This window comes from Myotis lucifugus, unplaced genomic scaffold, assembly GCF_000147115.1.
Source record: "Myotis lucifugus unplaced genomic scaffold, Myoluc2.0 scaffold_7, whole genome shotgun sequence".
In the NCBI taxonomy this organism is placed as follows: domain Eukaryota; kingdom Metazoa; phylum Chordata; class Mammalia; order Chiroptera; family Vespertilionidae; genus Myotis; species Myotis lucifugus.
Window position 1 is genome coordinate 2415105 of NW_005871055.1, and position 16076 is coordinate 2431180.

Here is a 16076-nt window from a genome sequence, read left to right on the forward strand (position 1 = left end):
TGTAAACTGGAGCTGTTTTGTAGGCTGTTCTGAAGATCAGCTCGGCTGATTCTTCAGCTGACAGGGATGCAAGAGCTGGGCTGGGTTGTCCATCACCCTGTACCCTGCCCCCACCCAGGAGGGAGAGCTGCATTTGGAAAGCAGTTCCTTGGTCTCAGCTGCCCAATTGGTTGCTGCTCTGCTAGCCCAGGGCATCACCAGTGGGAAAGAGGAAAAAAAAAATTAAAAAGGGAGGTGGGAAAAAGGAAAAAATAAAAGAGGTGAAATGAAAGATGCATATGCCTTGCCTTGCTGCTTTAAGGACCTGGATTATCTACTTCAGTATTTGGAGCCTCTTCCTCCTGTCTGCTCAGTTCTCCACCTTACCCTGTGGAGGAAGTGCGGGTGTGGTGAAGCCCAAAGCGGCTCTGAAACCAGATAGGGCTGCCCTGCCATCAGGACCTGACTAGCCGGCTACTTAACCTCTCTGCGCCTCACCTGTGAAACAGAAGCAGTAATTCCGCCTCTCAGGGTTGCTCTGGGGCTGAAAATGGTGCATGCCAGACCTGACCCTGGGGGCCCTTGATAACCAGGATAAGACCCCTTGTTTCTCCCTGAAGCCAGCTTTGTGAGTCCGAAACCCTGGCAAGGTCTCCCAGCAGAAGTTTTAGCAATGATGACGGTTGAGCGCTTGACATGTGGCTAGTTGGACTGAGAGACTCCATTTTTTCATTTTATTCTATTTTAATTGCTTTACATTTAAATAGCCAGCTGTGGTCAGTGGCTACTCCATTGGGCAGCACAAGAGGAGTCATTCACAGTCACAACTGGTGCCCTGCCAGGCGGCTGGGCAGGGTGGCCCATTAGTGTGGACTCAGAGGGGCCCAGGTACTCCCTGCACCTAAGAAGCCATTTCTTCCGCCCAAGGAGCTCCTCCAGAATGAAGTCGGGGACTGTAGTCAGGCTCCGGCTCAGCTGGGAGCAGTCAAGGTTGGTAAACCGTGGAATCCCCTGACTTCTGTCTCTCTTTCCTCCCACACTTTTCACCCACAACACTTTTTAAATTTTAAATGTTTCTATTGAATTCAGAGAGGAAGAGAGAGGGAGAGATAGAAACATCAATGATGAGAGAGAATCACTGATTGGCTGCCTCTCGCAGGCCCCAGTAATCAAGCCCGAAACATGTGTCCCCACCAGGAATCTAACCGCAACCTCCTGGTTCATAGGTCCTGGCTCAACCACTGAGCCACACCGGCTGGGCCCACAGCTGTTTTTATTTTTATCTATTGATATGAGAGAAAGAGAGAAAAACATCTATCTGTTGTTCCCTCTATTCATGCATTCATTGGTTGCCTCTTGTATGTGCCCCACGGGGATGGAACTGCGGCAACCCTGGCACATTGGGACCGCGCTTGAACTAACTGAGCTACCCGCCAGGGCTCCACCCACAACGCTTAAGTCCCTCGGAGAAGTTGGATGGGGACGCGTGGGAGACACCCCCTGGGTCTCTCCTCTCAGCCGTTCAGCTTCTTCACTCTTCACAGCAAACCCTGGAGGCTCAGCGTTTTCATTTCACAGATGAGGGAACTGAGGCTCCAGTAGGTTCAGGGCACAGGGCGGGAAGCAGCGGAGCTCCAGCTGAAAGTAGAACTTTTGGGGGTTCTGGTGACGTCAAAGGCATCTTCCTGGGTCGGGTTGTCAGGGTGCGCGGGGAAAACGGCGGGTAAATATTTGGGGCTGTAACCTGGGCTCCAGCCAGTCCTAGTCACTGCGGTTCCCGGGCGGCGCGTGGCGAGGGCGGTGTCTGGGGACAAGGGCATCTTGGCGGGCGGCGGAGCCCACTCGCTGGCCCCGCCCGGCCCCGCCTCCACCTCCGCCGGCGGCTATAAGTCACCCGGGCGGCGGTGGCGGCGCTGTTGAAAGGGCGCGTGCGGACCGGACCGTACCGTACCGTACTGGGAGCGGCAAGGAGCGACAAGTAGAGCGGGAGCAGAGCGGGAGCAGAGCCGGAGCGCGCGCCGAGCCCCCGGCTGCAGTGCGAGCGTCCCGGGTCCCGGCAGCACCTCGCAGGACCCTCCGCCCCGCGCCGGGCAGAGCCCGCCCATGAAGCCGCCCGCATCGCAGGGCAGCCCCGCGGCCGCCGCAGCCGCAGGTGAGCGGGGGTCCCCTTAGAGCCCTGGGCCTACAGGTGGGGGTGGGAGCGGGAAAGAAGAGTGATGCCGTGTCCTCCCTTACACTTTACCTCCCGCCATCCTCACCAGCGGGAGCCTGCCGTGGCGGGTCAGCTCCCTCCCGCCCCACGCAGGGCTGAGGACCCGAGCTCGACCCCGCGGGCGCAGCCTGACTCAGTTTTCCCTCCGCCAGCGGGTTCGCACGCGCCCCCGGGGGAGCGAGCGTGGGGACACGGAGCCGGCGCGCGTGGGAAAGAGTTCCGCTGTGTCACCAGCGGGGGCCTTGGCCGGCAGTTTCTCCCGCCGCAGGCTGTTTCCTTCTCTCTAAGGTGGCGGGATAGCAGGCCGGGCTTCCAGGGGGGTGCACAATATTAGGAAATCAGCAGCGGCGCGCCCGCGTGCGGCCACCGGGCGAGCGCAGGGAGGGTCGTTATCCCCGGGAGCGGGCGGCCCCTCTGGGCGGGACGGGGTGCCCGCGGGGCCCGGCGTCTGAGCCCGCGTCCCCGCCCCCAGCGCCGGCCCTGGACTCCGCGGCCGCCGGCGACCTGACGGACGCGCTGTGCGAGTTCGACGCGGTGCTGGCTGACTTCGCGTCGCCCTTCCACGAGCGCCACTTCCACTACGAGGAGCACCTGGAGCGCATGAAGCGGCGGAGCAGCGCCAGCGTCAGCGACAGCAGCGGCTTCAGCGACTCCGAGAGTAAGTGCGCCCCAGCGAGGAAGGTGCCCCGCGCCCCGAGGCTCCCGCCGGGTCCGTGCGGGAGCGCTGGGCGCGGTCTGAGTTTGCCTAACTGTAGTCGGAGGGGTGGGGCCCAGCGAGGTGACCCTACCGCTCAGGGCAGTCCCCAGGGCACCGGGAGAGCGGAGTCGCGGGGCGGTCGCCCAGCGGGGGCCAGAACCCGGGGGAGGCTCTGGAGGGCCAGTGGGTCTCCCTGCGGCCGGCAGGTGCCACGGGCTGGAGGGTTTCCTGAAGCAGCTGGTCCGGCCTCAGCCAGACGGGACTCCTGGGACCCGAGCCTTTCCACAGTTCCCTCGCCTCCGCTCCTTCCCCCTCCTCCCCTCTCAGCAATAACTTTTCAGAGGACGTGGAGCAAGTGGCACAGGAATGGGGGTGGGAGGGGACGTGGGAGGGCACAATGCTGAAACATTTGTGAAACCAGAAAAGTTTCATAAACGGCTGCGCTTGGGAATTTTTGAAATAACTTCTTGCACTTTCTTTTGGTCCCGCGCTCCCCGACTGGCTGCTCCATTACAGACAGTTTTGAGAGAATCCCTGGCACTGCTGGGTTCAAGTGTTTTAGGAAGTGACCCCTTCTTCAGACAGGCCTCTGGGGGAGTGCTGGCTTTGACTCCCCGCTCAGACTGGACAGGGTGATGCTTCCTGGTGACTCCCAGGGTCTCTCTGTCCTAAACAGCCTCAAGAGACACAGCTTTCTTCAGGAACCCAAATGTCCTCTAAGAATTATGGATGTCTGCTTAGGTGTCAAACAGCACATTGGGTGACTTTTCAGTATTACATGCTTGCCGGTTTCAAATTACTTATTTTTCAAAGTGAATTTGAAGCAATTCTGGGTTATTCTCGAGACTTCACTCCCTAGATGGCTACAGGCATGAATGGCACTCTCTTTGCTGCCCTGGACTCTGGAAGTGCGAGCAATGACCTTTCCTTGTAATTCTCTTCTTTTGAAATCCAAAGTTCTTCCTTGTCAGAGGGCAAAGGTTCAGTCCCAGACTTAAACATGAGCTGTCTCCTGAGAAGGGATAAAGGGCACGCACCACCCTTCAGAGTTTGAGTCAGAAACCCGAGTTCCAGACTTTCTTTTGGCTGCCTTGCCCAAGGGTTAGATCTAATTGCAGCTTTGAGGTGAAAGGGAATGGAATAGTGTGCTGTTAATTTTCCGTTTTGTATTTTTGGACTTTGTGGCTAATGACCAGACCGCTTATATTTAATTTCAAAGGGAAGCCTAAAAACTTTTGAAATGTGTCTCACTATCTGTGGCCAAACTGAAATACATCTCCTTCTACTGGGGCATGGAGCAAGTTATTCATTGAGAACAAATTCTCTCCCCCACAGGAAAGAAAGCTGGGGCAGCCTGTCCAGTGCTGGTCTATTGCAAAGAACAGCTCCTTTCTAAACCACAGCCGCACTTGGCTGGAGTATGGTCTGAGCGCGCCCATTCATGGGTGATTGCAGCTCCCTCTGGGTAGGGTTTCAGAGCTGGGATCTGCTTTCAGGGGCCTCAAAGAGAAGGTACTTGAAACACATTCTGAACAGTTTTCGGTTTTCGGGGGATGTGTGAAATAATCTGTATTGTTCTTAGGGTATGTGTGTCTATTTCGTTTTCTGCTTTTGTTGTTAACTGTTGAACTAAACCGTAGTTTGGTGTTTAGAGAAGTAATGGGGAGGGTATAAAGAAGGCTCCGGTGACATCAGTCTATTCAACAAATGTGTAGTTTGTCCCCCATATGACTGCTTAGAACTAGTCTTGACAGAAGCGGTGTGTATCTAAATAGTAATTTCTTAAGGAAGCATAATATGTATATCTTAATTGCCACCAAGAATTGCGTACAGGCATTCGTTTTAATCATTTGTCTGTTTAATGCTTTCCTGTGGAAGAGAATGAGAGAGGTAGACCTGCTAAATTCAGTCCACCAAAAGGGAGACACACCAAGATAAGATAATAAGAGAGGGTCACTTTTGCCACGCCCTGACTATGATTACTATTAGTACTTATTAGCTCTTACTATTAGTGGTCTCTTTGCTGTGCTTTAAATGTGTTATCTCATATGACCGCTACCACAGTTCTATAAGGTAGACACTGTTATTTGTATTTTTCTGATAAAACATCAGAACCACATGGGCTCTCTCTCTCTAAGGCCTTGCTCTTCAGGGTGGATTGTTGGCTGGAATGGGAGCCAAGTCCTCAGGAATAGATATGAAGTCCCATTGGACCCAGATCACGTGCCTGTTTAGCAGTGGTGGTTGTGTGTGAAGGTGTATCTTTCAAGTGCTCGTCTGCTGGGGCAGTGGAGCCCAGACTGAGCACCGTCAGCCCTGGGCGATGAGTGGGCTTCAGTTTCTCTGGCTGTAAGGTTGAACTGATGCTGTTTAATTAGTGCAATTAGAAATATCCATGAGCCCATAATTAGGAAGAAATACTTGCTCTTTTTAAAAAATATATATTTTTATTGATCTCAGAGAGGAAGAGAGGGAGAGAGAGATGGAAACATCAATGATGAGAGAGAATCATTGATCAGTTGCCTCCTGCACCCCCCACTGGGGACAGAACCCATAGTGTGGGCATATGCCCTGACCAGGAATTGAATTGTGACCTCCTGGTTCATAGGTTGATTGTCAACCACTGAACCACACCGGCCAGGTGCATTTCTGGTTTTTTTCCCCAAGAACCCTTCCTTTTCTCACTAGGTTACTTGCATCCAAAAGAGAAAGATAGACATTTCTTCTTCCACCCAAAGAAGCAAGTTACTTAGACAGGAAAGAATAACACATATTTAATAAGGAAATACTCCTTCATGTTCCCACTTAGGGAGTCCTAAGACATGAAGAGGACCAAAATAACAATTGCAAGATAACTTCACCTTAGGGGTGGCATTCAAATGGGGGTGATCAAAATAGGCTTGTTCCTTTCTCCTACTTGGGTTCTGACAGATAATCTCAGGCACCTTTGTGGGAGTAGTTTAACTTCAGCAGTAAACAGGCAGTGTAGTTAGGAGCTAGGGCAGTGTGGTTCAAACTTGATCATCAGACATGCTGCAGGAGATGTAAACATCTTTGGTTTAAACTTATTCTTCAAACTATATTGTTTTCTCAATATTTCTAAAACTATTTCCAAAAATAGTGAGAAAACAACATAGTTTGAAAAATAACTTTAAGCCAAATGTGTTTAAGGTCTGAAGTTTACTGTGTATGCTAGGGCTATTATGATATTGTAGAGCCATTTTAGGGGAAAAGCAACTGGCTTCCTTAGCATGTGTAAGACCTAGAATGTTTGAATGTCTTTGCCTAGACCAGTGGTCGGCAAACTGCGGACCCTTGAGTGTGGCTCTTCCACAAAATACCACGTGCGCACATACAGTGCGATTGAAACTTCGTGGCCACACTCAAGGGGCCAAAGAGCCGCATGTGGCTCGCGAGCCGCCGTTTGCCGACCACTGGCCTAGACTATTCCAGCTTGGCCCTGGGAGAGGGGACCTTATGGACCCTGGGTGCCAGCATGACGGGAAGCATATTGGCTGATCAGACATAGGAGCCACTGAGACTAGAACCTGAACGTGTTCAAACCGTGGGAAAACGGGGAGTTAGGAGCCCTCTGGTTGCCCTAGTACTGCGTTAGGAATTCTGGGTGGGTCACAGGTCTCACTCTGAAGGCCACCTGGAGAGGTGTCTGGAGGCACGAGCAGTCCCAGAAGGAAAGCTGAGACGACAGCAGTGAAACTGAGGAAGGGGCTCTTTCTTATTCTACCCCACTTTCAGGGAGGCTGTCAGAACTTAGATTTTTGAGGGGAGATTCGCCCCCCACCCCATTCCCTGTGGCAAAAGGGAAACAGGTCCAAGGCTTTCTTTTTCTCAGTTGATTACTATAGTTTACTTGCCTTAAACGTGTGGGATTGTTCTATATTTACAGGAGCTCTGGCCAAGGTTCACTGTCTGTGGTTTTACTTCCCGCTGGACTAGCGCATGTTGGTGCTAACCCTAAATTACCTTTCTCCCCACCCCTAAACTAAAAAAGCACATCTACCTTTTAAACAAGCCTCTGTTTTTGCAGCCGAGTTTCCCAAGCTCTGTTAGTGATTCTAAAGTTAGATGTTTGTATGTTTAATATGCTTACATTTCTTCTAAAGGTGTCTTACAAAACTTGGTCCCTGAATTTGAGGTTCCTGGCTTCAGCACACGAAGTTGACTTGAAAAGGATGTTTTATGGGGCTTTGGGTTGCTTGTGAGATGGGCTTTAGAGCTGATTGAAGTAGATGTAAGGCTTTAAAATATCTATTCATGACACCTGCCAAGGTTCCTCAAATCATCACTGTTACGTGTCCCTCAAGCCCCTATTAATAGCACCTGATACCCGGGTGGGGCAATAATACATTAATAATGTGTATTAATAATACACATTGCTGTCATTTCATTAGACTAACTGGCCATTATTTTGCAAGGAGTAGAGTTCCAGGGTAATGACAAGAACAGGAAGCCAGGCTTTGCTTACCTTTTAATTTACCACAACGCTTAGCATGAGATGTTCATTGCAGGTGCTTAATAAAAGTCTATAATATGAAATTTTATTGGACAAAGGGTACAGAGAGGTCAAGTGTTTGAGGTACTTTTGTGTTGGTGGTTTGGTCTTGGGAGGTTTGTTCTAGGGCACCTCTAAAGAGAAACTTCTCCTAAGGACTTTGCTACTATCTGAAGAAGAGGAGGAAGCCTGGGCCCCGAATCTTGATTCTTACTATTCTCTGTGGTGACCTTTCCTGTCCTGGGTGTTCCATCCTCCATTTTGCCAGGAACTTGAGAATAAATCATGAAAACCATGGGTATCATACATGGAGCACCTCAGTTATTCCCCTTTTGCAAAAGAAACTAAGGCTCAGAGGTGAAGTGACCTGCACAGGCCACACAGCTTTCATGGCCCCTCTCCCACACATCTCCAAGGCGGCAGCTTCTGCCGGGCCCACCGTATCTTTGGGGCTCCTGAGGTTATCCTTTGCATCTTTTTCATGAATAACATTTGTAGAATAATCCCACAGGGTGGGACTAAACTGTGGGAAGTTTTGGCTAAAGGATGCTGGGTTTCATTTCCTTTTGATAGGTGAACATTTTGGAGTCTGGAGTCAAGTTTGGCGCAGATTGTGCATAGGACTTATAGAAAGAGAGAAGGCATCAAGGTGTATCAATGAGCCAGAATATGAGCTAGTGTGTGTGTGTGTGTGTGTGTGTGTGTGTGTGTGTGTGTGTGTTTTCCTCCCAAAGGTTGGGTATATGGTGATGTAAAATAGCTGGAGAATTAGAGCAGAAAAGAGATGAAGTCTGAAGTCCTGGCAAGGGCCTGTGGTACAGGGTGGGGTGGAGTAAGGTGTGGTGGAGAAACTGGCTCTCCACGGCCAACTGTCTGTGGGAGATAGAGAACAGAGGTGTGGCCACTGAGATCCGGGCCAGCGAGTCTCTGGGCTTGGCACTCTGGACCAGGGATGGGGGTGAGATAATTCGCCAAAGACCTAGTGTTCCTTCTGGCTCCGGAGTCTGGGCGCGAGGCCTCCTCCCCAGGGCCCTCTGTGGTTTTCCTGCCGCTATGACTTGCCTCATCTTTCTCCCATAACTTTGTGGGCTTCTCCTGACTATTGCTGGTGACAAATAGTAACACTGCTGTAGGTCTGCAGTGGACACAGCCACTTTGCTGTATGCTGGGAAAAGGCTTTCCCTTGAGGAAACCCAGACTGCTCTAGAGGTGGGCTTAGCTGACAAGGCAAACAGAAGGCACTTGCCAAGTTGAGTCCCACTGAGTACAAGGGTCCTAAGAAATGTTAACAGGGGTGCCCCAGAAAAGTGTTCCGTGATCAAGTGAACTTGGGAAACAGGGCTTTCTTTATCACAAGACTTCTCAGGGATGTTCAAGTGGAAATGCACAATGGGAATCTCCAAGGCTGCTCAGTGCGCTCCAAACTTAGTTGATTACACAGTTCTCTCTCTCTTTTTTTAAAGGATCAGTATTCTGAGGAATATGTTTTTGGGGAAATGTGAGAGGTTCACCATTTGGATCTCAGTAGGTGTTCATCATCAAAACCCTGAAAAATGATGTGGTCCTTTCAGGTGATGTGAGCTGGACCTTTGAAGGTCAAAAACTTTGAGGGTTGGGCGTGTTTGAAAAAGTGGACAAGATGGGTGTGTGGGCCAGGAAGACAAGATGGTGCCCCCCCCCCCCCAGCCCCCACAACCCCCTGCAGAATAGCAGGGAAGGCAAGGGAGCCAGGTGAGATGCCTGAGAGCTTGTAGCAGCCTTTAGGAGTGAAGATAAATTCTCTTGGGACCAGAAACCTCTACTTCTGAAAACCCTTTTTATTCTGGGCACATCTTTTGTAACTTAGTCATGTTCATTTTGTGTTAAGGGGACCAAAGAAGGATGTGTTTGCCTCCTCCTGACCTGGAGGTAATTGGAGAATTCTTATGGAGAAGTCGGGGCTGGCCAGGCCCTCATGATTCGGCTTCCCTCTTTCACCTGAAGAGTATTTCCAGATCATCTCCACTACAGCCGTGGCTGGCTTTGTGTTTTGTTTTAACCAGGAAGACTGTTCCTTTGTGACCTCATTGGCCACATCCTGCTTCCGCTGTCTGCTCTGCCTTTGAGCCCTTTGAGTAGGTGCAGCTCAGCCAGCAGCTCCTCTCTGTCACGGCCGCATGGCTGGGCTGGCTGTGAGTTGGTTTCCTCTCCCTTGGCAGGATTTAGAGAAATAGAATCTCAGAACTTGAGAGCGGGAAAAGACTTTAAGGATTATTTAGTCCATTTTCCCATTTTATTGATGGGTAAGCTGAGGCCCAGGGATACTGTCTTGCTCAAGGGCACCCAAGTAGCTGAACAGTTTCCTTGACTCCCAGTGCAGCCCTGCTTCTGTGACTTTGCCTTGCTGTCGCTCTGGTCTTTGGGGGTATGACAATAGAGGGAACCATGAAATCACTCAAAGTGTCTGTAACAGACAAGCTACCGGAGGAGAAATCCTTGTCGTTGACCCACTAGCTTAACTCCAGAGTGTAAGCTCTCAGGAAAATCATGACAAAGATTCTCTCTTGAACAGGCAGGGAAAATTATTAAGTCATGGGATCCAACCTTGTGTTTATATTTTAGGGGGTTCAGAGGGCAGAAAATAAATTTTTTAGAAAAGATGATTCCTTATGTCTAAGATCCCAAATCATCCTGGTGTTGGTCAGGCACCTGGGCAGTGGGCTCCTCTGTGTTGCAAGGAGGCCAGTGTGGTTATGGTGACTCCATCACACCTGACCTTTTTCAGGGTAGCAAGGGCTTTTGGTGCGTGTGACTAGACACACACACACACACACTCTCTCTCCTATTTCAAATCATTTTGGGGGCATACATATAAAATCTGGAAATCAACCCGTTTTGTTTACTAGAAATTTGTATCTTTTGCTCCTTTTGGTGATAAGCTGTTGATTCCTAATGAGTTATGTTTTCTTTCCTAAAAGGTGCAGATTCATTTTACAGAAACAGCTTCAGCTTCAGTGATGAAAAACTGAATTCTCCAACAGATTCCACCCCGGCTCTGCTCTCTCCCGCCGTCACTCCTCGGAAAGGTGAGTTCATTAGTTGGAGCTTGGTTTTTTTGCTTCCTTATTCCCTTCCTCTTCTCAGTCTCTTCTCTCTTCCCCCTGATCCTTAACCTATCTTTCCCAAAGGCAAAACAAACAGATGACTTATCTCTTAGTATAGTATAGTGTAAAGTGGAATTTATTATTTTTCAGGATTTTGATCAGTGTGGAAGTGAAATCAGATAACACGGTGGGGGTGACATGGGGTCACCAAAAAAAACCCCCAAATTCACAGGGAGAAAGAAAGCTAGTAGACGCCACACAGCGCTCTGCTCTCTCTCAGGAGGTGTCCTTGAGACTGTGCTAGGACAGTGCTCTCTCTGACTGGTGGGTTCCAGAGTTTAAAACTCAGCAGTTAGACTTTGCAGAAAGTAGGAGTCTTTTTATTGCATTAACTATTTAACCAATGATTTCAGATGACCAATTTAGCAATTAAATGGGGTCATCATTATGAGACAAGAGATGATCTAACACGATTCTAAATAGCAGCTCCAGCCCGTCTCTGCTGTGGTATGAGTAGCCCTGGAAGCTTTAAAGATGCACGAGCGGCTTCTTATTTTTTGGAGCTAGTAAGTGTCGCCAGCTAGAGAGCCGAATGTTCTGTTACAGTGAACAAGGGCCCTTTTGAAAACAAAAGGAGTTTTTTTCTCCCTTAAGAAACATTATACTTGCTGAAAATAGTTGCAGAATGCAATAAAAATAGAACGTGGTTGAAGAGAAATATGAAGATCCCATCACTTTTCTCACTCTGGCATTAAGGCAAAATTCTCTCTTTCAAAGGAGCCGTTTTAAAACTTCTCAGGATAGCAATATTAGCAGCCTCCAGGGACTCCGCCATTGTCCTGCCCTCCGTCTGTAACAGGTCTGTTGAATTCAGACAGACAGAGCAGTCTAGAAAGTGGCTTAAAACATGTCCAGATCTGCTACCTGATCCTCAAGAGGTAGGAATTAAAGAGGGGAACAGAGCCCTACTGGCAAATTGACTATATAAACTAAAAACAAAGAGCCATTTGTAGCCAGCAGGGGTTAATTAATACATATATCCAGTAATGCATTTCAGAGAAGGCATGAATGATGAATTCTACACAAAAAAGTAAGATATACAGAAAAAGTATGTATCAGGATACAGAGGAAACAAGATCAAGAGAAGGACTCGTTACCTCTTCCTGGCACCTGGATGGGATAAGAGAAGCCTCATGTCCCCTTCCCGGTACCACTTCGACAAGGACCAGTGGCTCCTCATTCATTTCATACTGGAGGGACTCTGAGGGCCTAAGGTGACAGTACAAGCAGGAAAGTGTCAGAGAGAGAAGTGCAGCAGGAATTAGGGGATCTGGGTGTCCATTCTGCACAGGGCCATGCTTACTGAATATTTTTGACTGATAACTCAAATCCTACACAATCAAAAAAGGAAAACCTTTTATCTTTCTTCCTTGCTCCTTACACCCCCCCCTTCCTTATTACTCCCCAAGCTTTTAAGGCCTCGAAGGGAGGTAGTTCTTCCAGGTTGTTGAGGGGCGGGTAGGAGAGGGGGATAAAAGAAACATTTAGGCTACTCTTCAGAATGCGGTTCTGAGTTGACTGTAAGTAAACTCTGGAGCAGACACTGGGGTTGGTACAGGACACTCTTCACTAACATCTCTGAAGATAGAGAGATGCAAAACAGGGTCAAATAATAGTAGAAAAGGTGGGAGTCATCAGCTGTCTCTGATATGGGGAAACTAAACTCCAACTATTGTTTTTCAGCCAAACTAGGAGACACGAAAGAGCTAGAAGACTTTATTGCTGATCTTGACAGAACATTAGCAAGTGAGTACATGCCTGGTATTAAAAAATCAAACGGAAAACTAACCGACACCTCTGATAAAGTGCTGTAATGTTTACCAACTTGCCTGGGGCAGGAAGTTACACCATAAGGCTTCTTTAGGTTCCAATACAGGACCCATGTGGCTCAGAAAGAAATTGGGAGGATCAGCTTGCCTTAAAGTAGACCGAGCAACTTTTCGAACAGCGAGACTAGGCCACCAGCAAACAATGGTATTTTGTTTGAGAAATGGAGAGTCTAAGTAGTATAGTCATTAGAGCAAGATTGGAGCTTTACCATCATGATGGTCTGCCAGGCTTTTCAGAGAAGAAATGAGCTGATTGGCTATGCAGGCATTATGCTGACAAGCCAGAGGGTTCCATCCCATAGCCAGGGAAATTCCCAGGTTTGATCCAGGGGCTTGGTGAGGTCTGACTTCCAAAGGGTTGGGTCCTGAGAGAGAGTTAGCTGGGGAGACCCTGTAACCAAAGATCCACGCTAGTTACAAAAAGATCTACATTAAGTATGCGATACCTTATTTCCCATTTGGCCATTACACAAGGATACCCCATTTAGTGCAACCAAAAATGTTGAAAAATGGAGATATCTGATCATAACTGCACACTCTGTTTCAAAAGGACAGGATTTCAGGAGCCAGAGGACAGCTAGAGCTTCTGAGATCAACGTTTCAGTAGCTCTGTTCTTTGGGGGCCTTGTTCAGTCACAGAACAAGCGTGGAGAATTGTGTCCTAGCCCCTTACTTTTTCAATGAAAGAGTTGGTTTTCCATAAAAAAATATTTATGCTGTGCTCTGCTAAATAGCTGGGCAAAATCTGAAAATTGGATCCAAAGCTGGTTATTTAAAAATAACTCTGTTCTTCACACTACTTCAGACAGGCTTAAATATTAGGTGGAGGGTCCTGTGTGTTCTCTACCTGCAGAGTTATTGCCCATTTTCTTACACACTGTACCATCCTACATCAGAAGACCAAAGCCTGTTTTGACAGGGATTTTTTGTAATTACAGCTCAGTTGCATTAGACCCATGTAACAAGCCTGTCTACTTCATGGAAATTGCAGCGGGCTGACCAGTCATACCAGTTAATCAGACATACATTATGTGGGAAGCCTGCCATTAAGTTTGTTGCTTTGATGCATGTCCGAGATGGTGGTTAAGCATAGGAACTGTACACTTTCGTGAATGGATAACCTTATCTATCCTATTTACAGGTATGTGAGAAAAGGAGAAGTTCTGGATCCTTTCATCATAAGGGAAAAGCTTCAGAAAGCTCCAAGGACCTGGTAAAATCAGCTACAGAATTTGCTGCCAGAAGGAATAGAGATGAGCACCCGCCTACCACCAGGCCATTCCCAGCTGGTCCTAAAACTAGCCTTTGGGCTCATCCTTGAGCAATTTCGACAGTGAAACTGACTTTGTTTACCTGCTTGCAGCATATTAGAGCAGACCACTCATGCTAATATTGTATTTCTCTTAAACGATGGCTTTCATGTAATTTAAAGTGCTTTTATGAAAATATTTGTAATTAATTATATATAGTTGGAAACAGTGATATGCTTTCCTCAGTATAATATATTTTTGTATGCAAATAAAATTTGAACTGGAATCTGTATTTTGCAAGCTTTTTCTCCCCCTCCCCCCCTTATTTCTTTCAATATATTACCATTCAAATAAAGTGGGAATGACATGCCTCTTGACTTCTAACAAGGATCTTGGATGCTGCCAATTGTACTAGACCAGTGGTCGGCAAACTGTGGCTTGCGAGACACATGCGGCTTTTTGGCCCCTTGAGTGTGGCTCTTCCACAAAATACCACGTGCAATTGAAATTTCATGGCCCATGCGCAGAAGTTGGTTTTTGGCCTGGGCGAGTCTATTTTGAAGAAATGGCGTTAGAAGAAGTGGGGGTATATTCGCTGAGGTCGACCCCTCAGATTGAGGACGTTTTTAGCAAAGGCCAGTTTAGGAGTACCCTAATTAAGTTAATAACAATGTACCTACCTATGTAGTTTAAGTTTAAAAAATTTGGCTCTCAAAAGAAATTTTAATCGTTGTACTGTTGATATTTGGCTCTGTTGACTAATGAGTTTACCGACCACTGTACTAGACAATAGGATGGTAAACTTAAAATGTTACTTTGTTTTTTAATCCTCACCTGAGGATATTTTTTCCATTGATTTTTAGAGAGCGTGGAAGAGAGAGGGAAAGACAGAAATATTGATGTGAGAGCAACACATCGATTGGTTGCCTCCTGCTGGGCCAGGGAGGAGCCTGCAGCTGAGGTACATACCCTTGACTGGAATCAAACTCAGGACTCTTCGGTCTGCAGTCCCAACGCTCTATCCACTGAGCCAAACCAGCTACGGCTTAAAATGTTACTTTGAAACTCATTTCTGAATTCTAGAGGGAAATGTATGATTAATGGGAAATTTTAATTTGAGAATTGTGGCTTTGATGGAAGTTGAGTTTCTCTTCTATCTCTGTTCTCCTATCTTCATATCTTAGCATCTTTTTTAGGTATCATGGGCTCTCTCCTTCAGTTTAAGGGAAATAGCAGTTTCACTCACAATCCAGGACTTAAATATGAGGGAAACTTGGGGCAGCCAGAAGACTTGATGGTGCTCTTACCAATCTCTGTGCTAAGGGAGATTTGATGTACTGATCTCGATGCCCATGTTCAGCTGGCTTTGGTGGAGCCAGAGGGTCCAGATGCAAGGTCTTCCACCGGGTGGGCTTTGCATGTAGAAGCCAATGCTCACCTCCCCTCCCACCTGCCTTTTTTGGAGGCTGGGAGAGGTGTAAAAACAGGAAAGTTCATAATTTTCTTATTATGATTTTCTATTTAAAAACCTTTAAAATGGCCCTAGCTGGTTTGGCTCAGTGGATAGAGCATTGGTCTATGAACTGAAGGGTTTGATTCTGGTCAAGGGCACATGCCTGGGTGGCAGGCTCGATCCCTGGGGAGGGGCTTGCAGGAGGCAGCTGATCAATGATTCTCTCTCATCTTTGATATCCTCTCCTCTCCTCTCCTCTCCTCTCCTCTCCTCTCCTCTCCTCTCCTCTCCTCTCCTCTCCTCTCCTCTCCTCTCCTCTCCTCTCCTCTCCTCTCCTCTCCTCCCCTCCCCTCCCCTCCCCTCCCCTCCTCTCCTCTCCTCTCCTCTCCTCTCCTCTTCTCTTCTCTTCCTTAATCTCTCTCTCTCTCTCTCTCTCTCTCCCCTGTACTCTCTGAAATCAATAATCAAAATCTCTGAAATCAACCCTGCTATACTTGTTTTTAGTTCTATTAGTTATTTTATGGGTTTACATAAAAATATCATTTACAAATAGAAATAGTTTTACTTCTTACTTTCCAATCTGAATGCCTTTTAATTCTTTCTGTTGCCTCATTGCCCTAGCTAGAACATCCAGTACAATGTTGAAAACAAGTGGTGAGAGGGCATACCCTCATCTTGTTGCTGATCTTAGAGGGAAGCTTTTATCTTTTATCTTTAAGTATGATGTTTGCTGTGGGCATATTTTCTTTTTCAATCAAATGAGCTCTTGACTTGTTTTCTAAACACAACTTTTCCATGATCTGGAACTGTTTCTTGCTCATGCTTGGGAGCCTTTATCTTCTTTGGATAAATCTTTTTTTCTTTTTTTAAATCAGGACACCAGTGGCTGGTGTCAGTATAACTGACAGTATAATTTTTATAACCTCTTCTGGGATTGAGGCTCTATCTTTATGGTCTCCTGGAGCATGAACTCCCATAGTTAGAAGTGCAGGGTATGTGG

The 16076-nt window shown here is 47.7% G+C and overlaps 1 protein-coding gene across 3 annotated transcripts; it reads left to right on the top strand.

Annotated features, from left to right (window-relative positions):
- Positions 1-1924: 1924 nt before the first annotated feature.
- RGCC (regulator of cell cycle) lies at positions 1925-13913 on the top strand. Of its 3 annotated transcripts, none has more exons than XM_006083504.3 (5): positions 1925-2131; positions 2664-2849; positions 10359-10466; positions 12228-12290; positions 13515-13913. In XM_006083504.3, the coding sequence occupies exons 1-5, from the start codon at positions 2083-2085 to the stop codon at positions 13520-13522; spliced, it is 414 nt and encodes a 137-aa protein (XP_006083566.1). In that variant the 5' UTR covers positions 1925-2082; the 3' UTR covers positions 13523-13913. The 3 variants fall into 3 exon arrangements, with proteins under 3 accessions (XP_006083566.1, XP_023603992.1, XP_023603985.1); XM_023748217.1 differs by lacking the exon at positions 1925-2131 and adding an exon at positions 2154-2346; XM_023748224.1 differs by lacking the exons at positions 1925-2131; positions 12228-12290 and adding an exon at positions 2140-2346.
- Positions 13914-16076: the final 2163 nt, after the last annotated feature.